General features: G+C 38.1%; 1 protein-coding gene across 1 annotated transcript in view; it reads left to right on the top strand.

Annotated features, from left to right (window-relative positions):
• The first annotated feature begins 712 nt into the window (after positions 1-712).
• Positions 713-19,360, top strand: part of EIF3H (eukaryotic translation initiation factor 3 subunit H) — a 95,894-nt gene continuing 77,246 nt past the window's right edge. The window contains exon 1 of the mRNA XM_038555376.1: positions 713-879. Within this exon, the coding sequence (XP_038411304.1) occupies positions 748-879 (132 nt within the window). The 5' untranslated portion in view covers positions 713-747. The remainder of the gene's footprint in view (positions 880-19,360) is intronic.

The following is a 19,360-nucleotide window of genomic DNA, read 5'->3' as shown; positions in this document are numbered from 1 at the left end:
TCCTAGAATTCCCTTTCTTGTAGAGTCTGAGCTAGGGTTGGCTGCAGGGGTGTGAGGGAAACAGAGAAGTCAAAGATGACTCTAGGGTTTTTGGTCTAATAAACTGGAAGAATTGAGCTGTCATCAAATGAGATGAGGAAGACTATGGAGGGAGGTGGTATTTGGAGTTCAGTTTTGGAAAGTCTGGGTTGTTAGTCCATGTGGAACATTTAAGTAGAGAAGTTGCATAGGCAGATGGACATGCCGGTGTGGACTTCGGTGGAGGGGTCTAGGGAAAATCAATTTGGGAATTATCAGTTCTGCATAGACATCTCTTGAAGGGGTAAACATTTCAAAAATAAGCAACAGGCAAAATTTGGAAAGACGGAAAGAATGTCTTCATTAAAAAAAAAATTAAAAGTGAAATCGTTTTCAGGCGAGACGCTACCTGCATGAGAGCTATAACGCTGTTACGGCCAACTGACTCATGGAGACTGACTAAACGTGAGGTGGGAAACATCTTTAAAAGTCTACCTGTGTCTTAGAAAGCTTTTGCGGAGCAAGAAGCCGCAAACGCACTTCGCACATGCGCAAAGGCGTTCCCTGGCGGAAGCGTGGGAGCCGGACGAGCGGAGGGAGGCGGGGCCCCGCGCCAGCCTCTCCTCCCGCTCCGCCCCCCGGGCGCCGGGCTGCTCGTGACGTCACGTGGAGTTCGTACTTCCGCTTCCGGCCACTCACGTTTCTCTTTTTTCCTGTCCGGCTGAAAAGATGGCGTCCCGCAAGGAAGGCGCCGGCTCCGCTGCCACTTCTTCCAGCTCCACCACCGGCCCGGCGGGGAAAGGCAAAGGCAAAGGCGGGTCCGGAGATTCGGCCGTGAAGCAAGTGCAGATAGATGGCTTGGTGAGTGGGCTTCCGTTTCGCCGGGTCCACGTGGGGACCTCGGTTCTTCGTCCTGTCCCGCCAGACGCGCTGCTTGGCAGCCTCTCCCTGGGGCCTCGTGAGACTGGGACAGAGTTTTTTTCCCCGAAAACCTTTCTCTTTCATCTTCACTGTTTGTGGGGAGGCGCGACAACTTTCTCTGCCACCCATCGTGGGGGTTGAGGACTTAGGGAACAGGCTAGGGGTGTGTGTGTGACAGATTCTTGGGGTCTTGTCACGAGACGCTTAGATTTGGAGAAAGAGTCGTTTGGAAGACACATAGGGGAAGGCAGGTATCAAGAAGGATCTAGGAATCCACGGCTTTTGGAAGGTGAGGTAAACTTCATTGCTTCTCTGCCTGGGTCTGACATCCGTAACTTCCCAAGTGGAGATTGACTTTATAGCCACTTGTGAGCCGGTGAAGCCGTGGAGTGGGGATGAACATGTCTTATGTTGGCTTCCCCTTTCCCCGTCTGTGCCTGTTGGAGGGCCTCGGGATTGGGGTTTAGGCATCTTTCTATCCGGTCTCTGTTTGACGGGTGTAACCAGAGGAGGTAAAAGCACACTCCTGGAGCCAGACGGCGTGGGTTTGAGTCCCACCTGAATAAGAGGCGCCTGGGTGGCTCAGTGGTTGAGCATCTGCCTTCGGCTCAGGTCCTGGGATCGAGTCCCGCATCAGCCTCCCCACATGGAGCCCGCTTCTCCCTCTGCCTGTGTCTCTGCCTCTCGCTCTGTGGGTCTCTCATGAATAAGTAAGTAAAATCATTAAAGAAAAAATTTAAAATTAGCTGAATGGTATTGGTTAAGTTAATCTTTACATTTATGTTCCTCATTTCGGTTGTTTTGAGGATTAAAATTGGCTTAATATATGTCAGTAACTAGAACAGTGTTCTGGGACATAGTTAATGACCATTTAATCCCTAGTTGCTCAAGTGTTATTATTTGTGTTCCAAAAAGTCACAACAGTAGATACTCCTTAAATTCCTTTCTTGTGGCTTTTTTTTTTTTTTTTTTTTTTAATGATAGGCACACAGTGAGAGAGAGAGAGAGAGGCAGAGACACAGGCAGAGGGAGAAGCAGGCTCCATGCACCGGGAGCCTGACGTGGGATTCGATCCTGGGTCTCTAGGATCGCGCCCTGGGCCAAAGGCAGGCGCCAAACCGCTGCGCCACCCAGGGATCCCCTTTCTTGTGGCTTTAAATATAATTTATATTCTGATAACCTTTAGATTTATATTTCTTGCCAGACTTGGTTTTTGAGTGCCACTCTTGAACACCCCACTCTTTGCCTGACATCCCTATTTGGATATCTTATAGGCATCTCAAATTTTACTTGTCCAAAATAAAAGTATGGCCATGTCCCTTTCCTTCCTTTCTCCTCTTCGGTCTTTCCTTGGTCTCCCGTCCTAGGAAATGGACCTATCATCTATGCATTTGAACAAGTCAGAAAACCTAGGCATTAACCCTACATTTGTTTTTTTTTTTTTTCCTCCGTCAGCAAATCCTGTTAGTTCCACCTCCAAAATGTATCAAATTCCATTTTTTTTTTAAGATTTTATTTATTTATTTGAGAGAGAGAGAGAGAGAGAGAGGCAGAGACACAGGCAGAGGGAAAAGCCGGCTCCATGCAGGGAGCCCAATGTGGGACTTGATCCCAGGACCCAGGATCACAGCGTGAGCCAGAGGCAGACGCTCAACCGCCGAGCCACCCAGGCATCCCTATATCAAATTTCTCTGCTTCTCATCTATATGCCATCAACCATGTCCACTTGGAATAAAATATAGTCTTCTTACCCCATTCTTCAAGGTCCTGCTATTCTAGTCTCTTCTCCAAACTCACCTCCTACTTGTAGACTACATTCCTAGTGACATTTTAGTTCTTTGTTTTCTCCTGAAATACTCAAGTATTTCTTACTACTTGGTGGCTTCTTACGATCCTCGAGGTCCTTGGCTTTATTTTTAATTTTTATTTTTTTAAGATTTTATTTATTTATTCATGAGAGAGAGAGAGAGGCAGAGACATAGGCAGAGGGTGAAGCATGCTCCATGCAGGGAGCCCGACATGGGACTCGATCCCAGGTCTCTAGGATCACACCCTTGGCTGAAGGGAGCGCTAAACCACTGAGCCCCCCGGGCTGCCCTGGTCCTTGACTTTAACGCCGCATTTTAAGAACGGCTTTGCCTACCAAACCTGTCGAAATGTATCTCTCTCTCCATCCTCCTCCATCACACCACTCTGTTTCATAGCATTTTCCACTTCCTGTAACTGTCTTTGTTTTCTTGTCTCCCCCACCAAGAATGTAAGCTCCTGAGGGCAGGCAAGGGACTATGCTCTTTCATGAGTTATGTTTCCAATAGAACCTTTTAGCTGATATGGATAGAATTTAAATGAATGAATAAAAGATTTCATTTTATTTTTTTTTTAAGATTTCTTTATTTTAAGAGGAGGAGTGGGCAGGGTAAGGGTGTGGGTCAGAGGAAGGAGAGAAGCAGACTTCCCACCCACCAAGTGCTAGCTGGCTGTGAGGCTACATCCTATGACCCTGAGATTATGACCTGAACCAAAATCAAGAGTTGGACACCTAAAGACTGAGCCACCCAGGTGTCCCTCATTTTTATACTGTTCCTAGTTCATGTCCTGATATCTTATAGATTATTTTAGTGATATCTTGAATTGTTCTCTTAGCCCTCTTCAGTCAATCCTTCATACATTTTTTTTAAAATTTTTATTTTTAAGATTTAGTTTATTTGAGAGATAGCAAGAGAAAGAGAACACACAAGCAGAGCAGGGAGGGAGAAGCAGGCTCCTCTCTGTGCAAGGAGCTGGACACGAGGCACCCAGAGTCCTGGGATCATGACCTGAGCCAAAGGCAGATGCTTAAGCAGCTAAGCCAACCAGGTGCCCCTTTCCTTCATACTTTTCATTAAAACCTTCACTTAACTTAATGTGAAAGTTAAGATCTTGTTAACTTCCTTCCTGAAATGTTTACAGTGATATTGTATTGAATTCAAGGCCTACTAAGATGTCCTTGGTTTTGTGTTCAGATTAATTTCCTTCTATTTCCAAGACTTGTAGAAAGTGTATGTTCCAGCCACATAGGACAATTCGTTAGCTTGGTGTTTAATTTACATTTGTTCCTGCCATCTTGTTAGAGGTCAAGACCTGTTTTTCTTCTTGTATTGACCCTTTCCTTTACTACCTTTGGTCTATTTCATAAAATCTTCTATATCTTTAATATTACCTTCCTCTTACGAACATTGTCAGGACTTTTCCCATGTTAAAATGTTCAGTTCTCTTTTTCACGTAACACTGTGTTCCATTCTTAGTTGCCACTTTTTTCCTCTTGAAGTCAACGGTTAAACAATTACATAGACTTGTAGTTTTTCATTCTTTCTTCAACTCACTGTTAGAATCTCCATCACCAGTAATTCCCTGATTTAGTATTTATTTATTTATTTATTTATTTAAAGATTTTATTTATTTATTCATGAGTGACACAGAGAGAGACAGAGACACAGGTAGAGGGAGAAGCAGGCTCCATGCAGGAAGCCTGATGTGGGACTCGATCCCCAGACCCTGGGATCATGTCCTGAATCAAAGGCAACTGCTGACCCACTCAGGTGGCTAAATCCCTGATTTAGTATTTAGAAAAATCATTGATAGCATTTGCAAAGAAGTATAAAAAATGCCAAAATATTCTCACACATGCAAAATATCACACATGCAATTATATCTATGATACATAATTTAAATAATCACAAAATTAACATCCAGTTATCTGCCATTCAACTTGAGAAATAGAACATTATGAATATCTTTGAAACCTCTTCCTCTTTCGTTCTTTTCTCCCATCCCTAATCCCCACTATGTAATCACTATTGTGAGTTTTGTTTCAAGGATTGGGTTTTCTTTATAGCTTCACCATAGAGTATTTCTAAACAATTTGTTTACTTTTGCCTCTTTATATTGATAATATGGATGAAATATGAATTAAATCATAGTATATGTTCTCTAATGTCTTGAGTCATATATGCATATCTCACATTGTTTTTGAGATTAGCCCATTCTAGACTAAGTGGCTATAATTCATTCATTTTCATTACAGTAGAGCATCTCATTGTATAAATATGACATGATTGTCCTCATCTGACCATTAATGGACAATTAGATGGCTTGTTTTCCTTGTGTGAAACGGTATCTCACAAGAATCTTTTCGTTGTCCATTCCATTAGAACCCTGCAGAGTCAGTGCTCATGTATCCTCTTGGAATGGAGGAATGGATCTGTGGATCTTTGTTGTAGTCAAATGATCTCATTGTTCCTAGAAAAGATCAAACTTATCCTTCCTGTTGAACTTTTCACGTAAAACCCATGTCATTCCCCCGAACCAGTTTCCATGGATTAGAGAGACAAGCTGAGTTGCTCTCACCTGGTACCTTGTTAAAAATGCAGAAATACAGTATATCAGAATCTCAGGCCCCCATCTTGATTTACTGCATCAGGTGATTTATGGCATATTAATGTTTGAGAAGTATTGTTCTGGTCCACATTGATTTTTTCCTTTATCTGAACTTTTTATGATGACTGCTTATATTGCTCATCTTGACACATGGTCATAGACTGTTCATTACTGGTTTCCTGTTTATTTTTCTTTTCTCACTGAGATGACAATTTGAAGGCAAAATTGTAAAACAAAATTTAGGATTTTATTTATTTATTTTACAGAGAGAGTGATCGTTAGTGGGGGAGGGAGAGGGACAGGAAGACACTGTGCTGAATTCTTGAGTCTGGAGCCAAACTCCAGAAGCAGGGCTTGGTCTTGACCTTGAGATCACTACCTGAGCCAAAACCAAGAGTCAGACCATTGCTTAACTGACTATGCCCCCCAGGTCCCAAATTGTAAAATATTTGTATCTTTCATAGTTCCAGTGCTTAAAACTAATTACCATAGAAATTTATTTCCTTTTAAATTTTGTTTTTCTCTTTATGTAAAACTATCTTATTGTTTAAAATTGTTAGCTACCTCATCCGTCCTTTATTGGAAGTAAGGTAGAGTATGTTACTAATAAATGAAAAAGTCAGAGTTCCATATACTTTGTCATTTGGGTGTCAGCTCAGATGTTACCTCACAGGTACTTCCCAACTGCTCTACAGTGACCCCATCAGTTCTTTGACCTTTATATTCACTCTGTTGGGCCCTTTGTTACTGTTGAAATTCTCTTATTTGTTGCTTGTCTCTCTCTCTCTCTCTCTCTCTCTTTTTTTTTTAAGATTTTATTTATTTATTCATGAGAGACACAGAGAGAGAGAGAGAGGCAGAGACACAGGCAGAGGGAGAAGCAGGCTCCACGTAGGGAGCCTGATGCGGGACTCAACCCCGGGTCTCCAGGATCAGGCCCTGAGCTGAAGGCGGTGCTAAACCGCTGAGCCACCCGGGCTGCCCTGTTGCTTGTCTTCTCAAACTAAAATACCAGCTTCCTGAGAGCAGGGCCAGTGTCAGGTTTGTTCACTGCAATGTTAATAGTGACTGACACAAAGAAAGCACTAAGATACTATAAATGAATTAATACAGTTCTGTGGTACAAGAAATTTTCTTGAAAATGAATCGTGAGGAAACTGGGGCAGTAAATGCTTTGTAGAAATGTGTTGGTGAGGAACACAGTGAGTCTGGGAGACTGAGCTTTATAAACTCACTCATATTTCTTCCTTTTTTTAAGCATCGGTGTCTTATCTATAAGAAAAATCACTAGTGTTAATTGAGCACCTGCTATTTATAAGACCCTGTGAAGGAAAGTTCAGTTAGATTATGTCTGATTCTTACAACAGTTTTAAGGGTAGATGTTACCTGTCTTACTTATCTGGTGGTTATTCAGATCTGATGAGAAAATGTTGGTAGAAGTACTTTGTGAACTGAAATGAGTAATTCAATTTGTAAGGAGGTTATACGAGGCTATGACATATATGACTGTATATTTTGTGTGTGTGTGTGTGAGAGAGAGACACTACATGAAGTTACAGAGACTAGATTGCAGCGCATTAAACTATGAAATGGAAGCCCTAGTCTAAAATCCATGTCTCAAGTAGAATACAGTTTGGCCTTTTAATGTTTCACAACAAAAAATTGTGTGGCTCTTGGCTCCTTCTTTCCTTTTAGGTTTTTATTATTTATTCATGAGAGAGACAGAGAGAGAGGCAGAGACATAGGCAGAGGGAGAAGCAGGCTCCCTGCAGGGAGCCCAATTCAGGACTCGATCCTAGGACCCCGGGATCACAACCTGAGCCAAAGGCAAGATGCTCAACCACTGAGTCACCCAGGTGTTCCAAATTGTCTTCAGGAAAGAATAAGTTGCTTCACATACTTGGATATTTTAGTCAAATAACTTGAAATTCTTTCAAGCACCAAAATTTTTACATTTTAGCTAGAAATCATTCTGAAGTGTATTACATAAATTTCTGCCTCTTTAGTCAGAGAATATTGGACATAGCTTAGCCAAGTTTTGATGACTTAGTATTATTATTAAGAACAAAATTTATTGCCCCATACTAGACAGTCCTCTTGAATCCCTTTGGGTATTTACATCTGTTTATTTCTATATTGTCCCGTGTCTTTGAGGTGTCTTGAGTAATTTGTCTTTCTAGTTGGCTGCCTTTCTTTCTTACTGTTTTGTTGGTAAATTTACATGTCTTTTACCCCATTTATTTCCAATTTGTCATTTGCTGTGGATAGTAAACCAGATAAGCAGTCTTGTTAGCATTATTTTTAATATGAGACTAAACAGACTCTAAGTATGCAGTCTGACATTTTGACTACTTATATTTTTGCTTTGGCAAGTAAGATATCACTAATTTTAAGTAATAGTGTTTTATAGTAGATTAAAACATTTGACAGACATACAGTATTATATCCCTGGAACTTCAGGAGCTGATAGAACTAATATTAGCTGGATTAGATGTCTATTCAGTCACTCATGGAAACTGAGTGGCTTTTCAAGGGCATAAAGTGATTTTAATTTGGAGCTTGGACTCAAATCACAAATTGCCACCTTTTTTCATTTTGTTTTCCATTATTCAACTGCTTCATATATTGTAAGTACTCAGTAGATGTTAGCTCTTATTAATGTGCTAGGTACTATTCAGAGTACTTTATATGTATTATAGCATTGAAACTGTATAGCTCTGATTTGGGAACCATTATTACCCCCATTTTACAAATGAAGCATATATATATATATATATATATATATATATATATGCATGCTCTTACAGACTTAGAACTTTAAAATGTACAAGACAGCTAATATATCAGAATCTGTATATTTAATAATCTGTCATATTCAAGGGGAAGATTTGTAGCTAAAAGAAGTCAATTTAGTAAATATTCTTATTTAGGAAAAGGCAACTTTAGCTGGTGGGTCACACTGTAAGATATTGGGGAATCAATATTGAAGAAAATAGGAGGCATACCAAAGACAATTGAGAGGAGTGCTGGTAGGTATTCCTCAGTAAGGTTTTTTACTTGCCTTAGGATAGGCAAATCTAAGTCTGTCTGACTTCTTAGGATGCTTTTAAGATTTGTCTAATCGTGCAGACATTCTGGACTTTGTTCCTTTCCTTTAAGGTCAGAGGGCTTATTGAAATCCATTGCCTTTTTGAGACTGCTTTCTGATCGTGCTTCTTGTGTTTATGGCATATATATCAGTGTTTCTTGTAGCTGTCTTGGAATAATTTAAGGAGCATAGCATGCACAGTATTTCTCATGGGGGAGATGATTTAAAAAATCAGTTGCATCTCTGGGTCTTAGTTTCTTCTTTAATATGAGGATAACGTGTGGCCTTCCTATTGTAATAAATAGAAGCTTAATATATATTATTTTTATTGATGTTTAATTATTGCTAGTAACAGATTCAGTAGTTGGTATTGATTTTAATAGTTGTTATTCATTACAGTGGGATTCCAAACTCGATGTTTTACAGAGTAAATGGAAGATAATGAAAAATTTTAACTTTAGTTGTAGCATATCTGACCCAGATGAAATGGCATATGTACTCTTCAAATGGTTTTTTTGACATTAAAAGGTGTGGGTGGCACAATATTGAGGTTTCTTTTGTTTTCTTGTCATCTTTGGCTCCAGCTAGCTCTTATATAAATATAAATTCTGATCTTCAGCTTAAAATCTGAGATTTCAAGAGCTTTGCTGAGCAGCACTAGGTATTTTAAGTCTTCCTAGCGTTTTTCTGGATGTTCAGCTTAGTCCAGCCTTTAATACTGGGGAGACAAGCCTCTACAAAGCATTAGGCTTTGACTAGGGTCCTGTGGTCAAATATCCTCACTTGTACTTTACCAGGTCTTCCTTAATTTCTTGGGTGAAAACTTACGATTTCAGCACTGACACGGAAACTTGGTTGCATTTCCTTTTCTCTTGGAGATTAGTTCATAATTTTTCTTTTGTAAAATATCATTTAAATTATGATTTCCTTCAGCAATGTATGAGAAATATACTTAAAGAGAAAATAGATTTTTTCCCATAAACTGTAGATCATTCTTTTTTTTAATTTTAATTTAATTTAATTTTTATTATTTTAGATCATTCTATAAAATGGTTATATCTTGTTAAAGATAAGATTTAATAGCAGAAATTACAGTGCAGTATACATCTCCATCTATATGGTGACAAACTAACTGTACTTATTTCATTAAAACCAAAAAAGCTGGGGGATCCCTGGGTGGCGCAGCGGTTTGGCGCCTGCCTTTGGCCCAGGGCACGATCCTGCAGACCCGGGATCGAATCCCACGTTAGGCTCCCGGTGCATGGAGCCTGCTTCTCCCTCTGCCTATGTCTCTGCCTCTCTCTCTCTCTCTCTCGCTCTATGTGACTATCATAAAAAAAAAAAAAAAAAAAAAAAAAACCAAAAAAGCTGAAATGGACACTGGTGTATGCCAGAGTAGTACCCTGTATTTTTGTTAATGTTGGCACCAAGCCCAAAAATACGGGAGAGAAAATGGATTTCAGCAAAATAGTGATAACTTAGTATTAACTTAATCAAAATATAAAACTTTTTTACTGTTTGAGTCTGGATAGCAGCTGTATTTTGGCATAACATTTTAGAGTTTTAGTTTTACTACAAATAGTACCTAAATACCACAGATACTCCTCACATCCTGATGATTAATATGAATTTTTTTCCTCAGTACCTCTTCTACTTCTATCCTTGTCCCAAGCTAGTTTAATCTGACATAAGTAGCAAAAGTTTATCTGTGGTACAGTAGTAATGTGCTAAAATTCATTTTTTTTAACAAAAATTAATATGTATTCATTGAATGGAAAGTTTGGAGAAATCATTCATAGATACATGCACATGCACACGCCTACACACACAAACCAGAAAGAAAATATCTCAGTTTATAAGCTCATAACATGAGGGTGGGTAGCACCATTAAGATTTTGAGGTTTACTTTTCTAATGTTTTCCCTCTGCTTTAATAAATACCTACATTGGGGTTAATGGCTTGAAGATTATGCATGATTTTAAGCATGTTGCCAAAGTGCTCTCCAGAATAGTTGTATAATATAGTTTATTTTCCCATGTATAGAGGATTGAAGTGCTGCTTCTTGGCATCATTGCCAAGGGAGTTAGTATTTTTAAAAATCTTACTCTTTTTTTTTAAGATTTTATTTATTTATTCATGAGAGACACGGAGAGAGAGAGAGGCAGAGACACAGGCAGAGGGAGAAGCAGGCTCCATGCAGGGAGTTGGATGTGGGACTCGATCCTGGGTCTCCAGGATCACACCCTGGGCTGAAGGCGGCGCTTAAACTGCTGAGCCACCCGGGCTGCCCAAAATCTTATTCTATATTTTTAAAATTACATGTGCCTATTAGGATGCTAATATACTTGTTACAGTGATTCCAGTGAGATGCTTTTTGTTGTCTGTTAGTGTTACCACCATCTGCCCAAGTCACTAGGGCTTCTGATATCATCTTTGATTGCTCTATAGGGTTTCCCTTGGATTGTTTTTTTAGGATCACTTAGTTTGTGAGTCTATAACTGTGTTATCTACAGTATTCATTTCTTACTCTCTGAATTATTGCAAAAGTCTCATGTGACTGGTCTTACAGATTCTATTTTATACTTGACTACTACTACACACAATGCTGCTGAGTAAATAATTACCTTTTTTAAAAAAAGATTTATTTATTCATGAGAGACACTTAGAGGCAGAGACTCAGGCAGAGGGAGAAGCAGGCTCTCTGCAGGGAGCCTGTTGTGGGACTTGATCCCAGTACCCTGGGATCATGACCTGAGCCGAAGGCAGACACTCAACCACTGAGCCACCCAGGCATCCCATAAATAATTATCTTGAAGGACAGCTATAGTCCTAGAATGCAAAAACCTTTTGGAAAATCCCCATTACACAAAATAAAATCTAACCTGATACCCTGACTATTAAGATCTTTATCTTCTGTTTTTGCCTCCAAATGAGGACTTGTAGATAACTGTAGATAAATTTTCAAGTTTGGTTTAAGGATAGCCTTTAAAACAATTAAAACCAAAATATTTTCCCTTGAATAGAAGAAAACTACGGTTATATTTTGTGCAGAAATGCATAACCTTCACTTTGGTTCTGAGGGATCTCCTGAAGTTGAATAATCACCTTCTTCTGGTATTACTGTGGTGTGCTTTTTGAAAACTAACCCTATTCAATTAAACAGCCATTTGGATACCTATGGTACATAAATCAAAAAGCAAAAAAGAGTATGTATTGAAAAGAAGCTCTCACTTTCATCCATCTTCAACCACCATCTTCTCAGAGGCAGTCACAATTACTCTTTTTAATGTGTCCTTCTGGACTTTTTTTAGTAAGCACTGCCTCCTGTTAAGAAACAGAAACAAACTATAATTGAAGTGCCACCAGATCACCTAAAGGCCTTCTAACCTAAGCAGTGATCCATTCTCCTCAATATAACAAACTTAAAACATGTTAGGAGTGGATCGCTCATAGCAGTTTTATAATTTTTCGGTTTGTTTTGTATGAGAGAGGAAATGAATTTTGTTCCAGCAAAGCCTTTTTTTTTTAAAGATTTTATTTGTTTATTCATGATAGACACAGAGAGAGGGAGAGAGAGAGGGGCAGAGACTCAGGCAGAGGGAGAAGGAGGCTCCATGCCGGGAGCCCGACGCCCAGGAAAGCTTTTTTATCACTCATTTTACTTTGGAAAAATTAATTTTTTAATTTTTGGGAAAATTTGCAGATCGGTTATGTACATTGAGTTGGTAAAAACTTAACGTTAAAAATAAAACATCCTCATCACTTAACACTTAATTGTGATTATACATTTGTATGTTTGATTACATTATTGGACTTTCTCATGACCAATTTTTATGAGGAGAGCAGTGCTATTCTGTTGAATTTCTGGAGACTACTTTACCTTTCTCCCCCTTTCTGCAACAATTATTAGTTGATTTAACTTTAAAATTGTGGACCATTGATGAACATTAGATCCAAGAGAATAATGATGAAGTATGCTCTTTCAACTGAAATATTATAGAAGTGATATTGATTAAGTGTTTTGGAGCATTGCAACTAATCCTGTATGTGTCAGGAGCAAAATGTCTTTTTTTTTTTTTTTTTTTTTTTTTTGCGCTATTGAAGTTACTTAAATTTCTTTCACATCAAAACTGAACAGCAGTGATTTAAATCCTATTTATTATTTGACTCAGCCAGTTATGAAATGGAGCCCCTATCCCACTTGAGCCATAAAATGTGTTAAATTTAAGACTAATGCTGCTTTCTGCTTTTTGAATTTACATTTTGGCAGTAACTACCTTCTTTGTTCAGTGTTAGAAAAAAATGATCTAGGCTTAACCAAATAAGAAAACTGCCAAGTTCACAGATCAGTCAGTGAAAGAAGCCAGAATTAAATGAAAGTCTAGTTATTGACTTTACAGAATATGCTAAGGGGAGATTCTGTGGCATTACAGTTTCTTTGAGACTAAAATTCTTCTATGGTAATAGCTGTTCTTTGACAGTGATTGATGTGAGAAATTCAGGCTGTGGACCTTACCTCCCAGAATCTATAAAACTGGAATAAAGCCAGTGTAGGAATCATGCATCCTGCCTGACCTCTTCTCCAAATGACCAGCAACTGGTGCAGTTGGGTGTTTTGCCTTTTTATTTCAGTTTTAAGAAACTCTTGGAGTGGATCTAGTCTTTACCTTTAGCAAGGATGATGATATTTTTAAGGGAACTTGCGTGTATATGTAAACACATGTATACACCATATGCACTGCTGTTTTGAATAAGTCCATTTACTGTTAACTTTGACAATTTAATACAGATTTAAAAGTCTTGTTTTAAAACCCTGTGGTATTGGTTGTTATAAGAAATAGCTCTAGATCAACATGATTGATACGTCTTAACAAAACTAGAAGTTTGGTGTCAGGTGGTTGATTTTTTTTTAATAAATCTCCTTTATTAGATTAAGTTTTTTTTTTTTTTTTTAAGATTTCATTCATTCATTCATGACACACACACACACACACACAGAGAGAGAGAGAGAGAGGCAGAGGGAGAGAAGCAGGCTCCATGCAGGGAGCCCGAACAGGACTCGATCCCGCGTCTCCAGGATCCAGCCCTGGGCTGAAGGCGACTCTAAACCGCTGAGCCACCTGGGCTGCCCAGGTGGTTGATTTTTAATAAATTATATTTACATCTTACTATACTGAAAAAAATCTCTGAGGAATAAACTGAACATTCTGGGGAGGCAAGGGTCAGTGACATGACCTGGCATATTCTAGTCAGTCACTAAATATTTGTTGGATAGGTGGACAGATGAGTGAATGGATTAGGTGAAATGTTTTTTCTAGTAGCTATTGTGTTTCTGAGAATTTACTAGGCACTGTGCACTCTGGGTACTTTGGATGGATTATTTTTTGATCTTTGCAACAGTGCTGTGAGATAGGCACTGACTGATTTATCTCCACAGGAGGTAGGTGAGGGCTGCCAAACTTTATTTTGAATTCTAGTACTCCAGCCTTTCAACTGTGCTATATAGTTTTTCTTTGTACAAACCAGAGGTTCACATTTGTGTATACAATCATAAGAAATAATTTTTAAGCTTTTACTAAAATTTTCTTTCTCACTTGAACATTATTTTTTTCACACAGAAATTAAGATTACTTCTAGAGTAATCTAGATTAAATTAGTAAATTAAGGTTAATAAATTAAGATTACTTCTAGAGTTACTATGTACAACAAGTGGAAGACAGCAAATTGACATTTGAATGTTGGTCTTCAGCTAGGCTTACTCACTGGATAAATAATCCACTTTCTTACCTCTGTCCTGTAGAGCTTATAATTTAAAGTGGGCCGCTGACATAAGTTTGTTTTTACCCCTGTTGAAAATGCAGTGTTCAGAATGGAATTAGAGCTAAAAGAATAGTGATTTGACCCCATCTAAGGACTATGCTTGTCCTCTCCTACAGAAGCAGCATGGGGTGGTGGAGGAACTATTGGGCTCGATAGCCCCATAGTTTGGAGTATATCTCTATTGAAATATTGTCATATTTTGAAAGACTTCGTATCAGTAACATAAATTAAGATTTGTTTGATTATAATGTCTAAATGTTCATCTTCTAGAACTAGGAGAGAATGGTCTACCTGCTTAATGTTACAGCTTCCATAAACCAGTGCCACCTAAAATATGGGTATGGTTTGTGAACTGTTTACTGTCTATATGAAATAAACACAGGGTTGAGATTAAGTGTTTAAAAACCTCTATAGCAGTATAATATTGCTGTGATAGCCAAGAGTGTGATCCCTGGGCTTGTATTTTCTCTTTTGAAAAAATGTCACTTTTCTTGTAAGTTTTATTTTTTTTACTATGGTATTGGTCTGTGAGGGCCCAGAGGAAAATAAGTTCTTCATTATGGATACTTTGAGAAGCCCTGTTGTAAACTATTTGCATACCTATTTTATTTAGCTAATAGCATCTTCAAATAACCAGAGTCTAATAATCTTATATAGAACCTTGTATAAAATACTATTGTGATTATTAAATATCACTAGATTGGCTTTTTTTGTATTGGCTTTAGTGATAAAACATTTAAATACTTTCAGCATTTCTTTTATCTGTGAGCTGTTTAAAAAGATGAACAAATGGATTTAGTGTTTTCTTGTTCTAGGTGCACAATACAGGTTGCAACCTCTGAACATTCCCTGTGAACTCAGCTTTATACAAGAAGGTTTAAAATGATAGAAGGTATAGTTCTACAATTTAAAAGCTACTTATGTCTAATTTTATTTTATTTTATTTTTATTATTTTTTAAAGATTTTGTTTATTTATTTATGAGAGACTCACAGAGAGAGAGGCGGAGACACAGGCAGAGGGAGAAGCAAGGTCCATTCAGGGAGCCCCATGTGGGACCTGATCCCGGGACTCCAGGATTATGCCCTGGGCAGAAGGCAGGCGCTAAACTGCTGAGCCACCCAGGGATCCCCTTATGTCTCTAATTTTAATTGGGCTTTCAGCAGATCCTTTTTCTGTCTACTATAGGGACAGTGGGAAACCAGCTTTTCTTGGTGAAGACTTACTGCTGTTAGTTTGCTCAAAATTTGAATTGATATTTTTGCTGATTTAAATTGGCTTATGTTAGGCTTCTCTTAAACAGACCTCTCTGCTTGTTGAAAACCAGACTGTATATCCAGAAGTTACCTCTTTGACCTTGGTGGTATGTACATACACATATTGTGTAGTCCTTTGTGTATGTGAGTGCAGTGAGATCTGTGAATAGAGGTGAAGAGTAACCATATCAGCAGGAGATTAGAATTTAAAGTCAGCAGATGTTCAGGCTTACAGTCGTATTTTTTCGTTTTCTCCTCTTTCAAAGCCACTTCTTCACCCACTCCTTTTTTACATACCCCCAGAAACATGCTAAAATCAAGATAAGTCCACATTCTGTAAACTCAGGAGCATTGTCAGAAAGAAATTTTGGGTTTTTTTTGGGTGAAACTTCATGCAGTAAATTGCAGTAATTGCTGGATTTTAAAATCTTTTAACTTTTTCTTTTTTTTTCTTTCTTTTTTTTTTAAGATAGATTTATTTATTTATTTATTTATTTATTTATTTATTTATTTATTTATTTATTGAGAGTGAAAGAGAGGCAGAGATACAGGCAGAGAGAAGCAGGCTCCATGCAGGGAGCCCGATGCGGGACTCGATCCCGGGTCTCCAGGATCACACCCCGGGCTGCAGGCGGCACTAAACCCCTGCGCCACCGGGGCTGCCCATCTTTTAACTTTTTCTTAATATTGATGTTTTTTGAATTGAAAACAAATACATGCCTATTATAACTAAATAATAACAGATTCATAAAAGATATGTCCTTCACCATTCTTGTTCATGCAGACATAAAAGCATACCTGCATGTATGTGATACATTTTTATTACTATTAATTTTTAAAACTCTAACCTTTTGTGTGTTGTGGCCTCTTGGGGAATCTGAGGAATGCCCCAGACCTTTCTTCCAGGAAAATGCCTTTAAGTATATAGAAATTATCAGTAAAATACCTAAATAATCCAATTAATTCCAAAATACTTCAAAAAATGGCAAAATTGTGAATGTTTTACTATTTTGGCTTCTAAAACAGTACAGTTTAATTTATTCTTGATTGCCTGGGCTTATTATAAACGTGAGTTATTATAAGCTTGTGTTTATATATATTTATATAAAACATATATTATACATAATGCAGGTATATAGCAGTGCTTTTTTACCTAGTTCCTTGTAAGCATTTCAGGGGATCTTTGAACTCTGAATTGAGAAAAATTGGTAGTGCCTACATATCTGAGTTGTTTCTTCATCAAATTTCTTTTTTCTTTTTTCTTTTTTTAATATTTTATTTACTTATTCATGAGAGACAGAGAGAGAGAGAGAGAGGCAGAGACACAGGTAGAGGGAGAAGCAGGCTCCATGCAGGGAGCCTGACGTTGGACTCCATCCCGGGTTTCCAGGATGACACCCTGGGCTGAAGGCGGCGCTAAACCGCTGAGCCACCAGAGCTGCCCCTTCATCAGATTTCTAAAAATGTGTATAGGTTTTTAAAGTTAAGGTGTTATTTATACAGAATAAAATTCACCTACTTTAAATATGTAATATGAACTTTTGTAGTTATAAATAACTGTACAGTTGCCACATCATCAAGGTGTAAAAATACTTGCTTTGCCCTAAAGAGTGTGTCCATTTGCAGTCAGTATCAGCTCTCACCTTGGCCCGAGGCAACTACTTAGGGTAGGTTTTGTTTTCCCTTTTCTAGAATTTCAAATAAATGAAATCATATAGTACATAGCATTTTGTTTGGCTTCTTTCAGTTAGTATAGTGTTTTTCAGATTCTTCTGTTTTACTGGTATTTTGTTCCTTTTTATTGGGCTGAGTAGTAGTACATACAATGGATATAGTACAATTTGTTTTTGTAGGTTTTACCTAGGTGGCCTTTGGGTTGCTTTTAGTTTTTAGCTATTATGAATAATGCTGTTATGTTGTGGACGTATCTTTATGTGTGTATGTTTTCGTTTCTCCTGGTGAATTCCTAGCAATAGGAATTTGGGTCATGTAGTAACTTTGTATTTAACTAGAAGATGCTGCAGTTACTGTGTTCTACCTTTCCACAACACTTTTCATGGAATTCTAACTTTTTGGAAGGGTCTCAGTTTCTACTTTATTAACTCAGAAGTCTAGGACACCATCTTTTGATCCAGGACAGAAAATGGATTGTAATCCAACTCCTAGCTCTTGGATATTATATCTAGGTCTGATATACCTTTGGATACTACGGTGTGTTAATTCACACGGTTAATGTTCTGGTTGTTGGTTTCCTTGTCTTCACTTGATTGATCTATTTTAAACTTTATAGAAATTCAGTATATTCAACATTTCTGTATGTCTACAGGAGTGGAGGGGATTCGGGTACTGCAAATTGGCATATTGCAAAGACTAAAAATTCCAGGTATATTTCTTAAATAGTTTGTTTTAACCCTGAACTTTAGTAAAGTTGCTTTAAAAGGGGAATTTTGTGTGGTAGATTCATAGACCGAATTTTACTGGGTAAAGATGGACTCTGACACTGGTATTGGAAATATTGTTGATCAAAAGTCATTGCAATATTTCCTGAAAGGATTTTGCTAATCTACAAAAATTATATGAAATTTCTCATCTTAAATTAATATGATGGTATCTTGAGACATAACTTCCTGTGAGGAGATTGAGTTTATTATTTATATACCAGTGCTTTTGGTAAAAGCATGAAAGTCTTCTGCTCCCATCCTAGTGTTCATCCATCTTTAGTTTTTTTTTGTTCTCCTGAAGTTTGATTTGTGTACTTCATAAAAAGTAAATATTAGCATTTTAATTTGAAATCCAGAGCTGGCAAGTATTCTCTTCACCCAAGCTGACTCTGTTCAGGTGTCATCAGGGGTCTTTCCAGGGTCATTCCAGTGGAGTTACCTCCTTTTCACTCCTCTCTTTATTTTCTCCAGAGTGCACTTCACTATAATTTTCATTCACTTTCTTAATTGTCATTCTGGAATAGTGGTCTTTTTTTTTTTTTTTTTTTTTTTTAAGATTTTATTTATTTATTCATGAGAGACACACATAGAGGCAGGGACATAGGCAGAGGGAGAAGCAGGCTCCATGCAGGGACTTGATCCTGGGACTCCGGGATCACACCCTGAAGGCAGACGCTCAACCCCTGAGCCACCCAGGTGTCCCAGGAATAGTGGTTCTTAAAGTGGGAGAATTCCCAATACTTTTATAGAGGGTCTCTGAGGTCTAAACTATTTTCATAATAATATTTAAATGTTACTTGTCATTCTTACTTTCATTTATGAGGGTTAAATAGAGGTTTCTTTCTTTCTTTCTTTCTTTCTTTCTTTCTTTCTTTCTTTCTTTCTTTCTTTCCTTTCTCTTTCTTTTCTTTTCTTTTCTTTTCTTTTCTTTTCTTTTCTTTTCTTTTCTTTTCTTTTCTTTTCTTTTCTTTCTTTCTTTTCTTTTCTTTTCTTTTCTTTCTTTTTCATGAGAAACACAGAGAGAGGGGCAGAGACATAGGCAGAGGGAGAAGCAGGTTCCCTGTGGGAGCCCAGTGAGGGACTCAATCCCAGGACCCTGAGCTGGGATCCCAGGAATCACACCCTGAGCTGAAGGCAGATACTCAACCACTGAGCCACCCAAGTACCCCTAGGCCGTCAGCTTTTTATTTTCTTTTTTGTTTTTGCTTTTGTTTTTGTTCTTTAATACTGATGGCTTTAATATATAGCCGAGGTGAAGACCACTCTTCATTTATTTAAAAATATTCCGCAGGCCATTTTGATGAGCTGAGAACAAGGGATATAGAGCTCTTGAGTATGTGGGATCATTTGTGACACTTAAAAATAAAATACAGGAGTATGTTTTTGTTTTGGAGATTATTA

The sequence above is a fragment of the Canis lupus genome, chromosome 13 (genome assembly GCF_011100685.1).
Source record: "Canis lupus familiaris isolate Mischka breed German Shepherd chromosome 13, alternate assembly UU_Cfam_GSD_1.0, whole genome shotgun sequence".
Lineage (NCBI taxonomy): Eukaryota > Metazoa > Chordata > Mammalia > Carnivora > Canidae > Canis > Canis lupus.
This window is presented reverse-complemented; position numbering and strand designations above follow the sequence as displayed.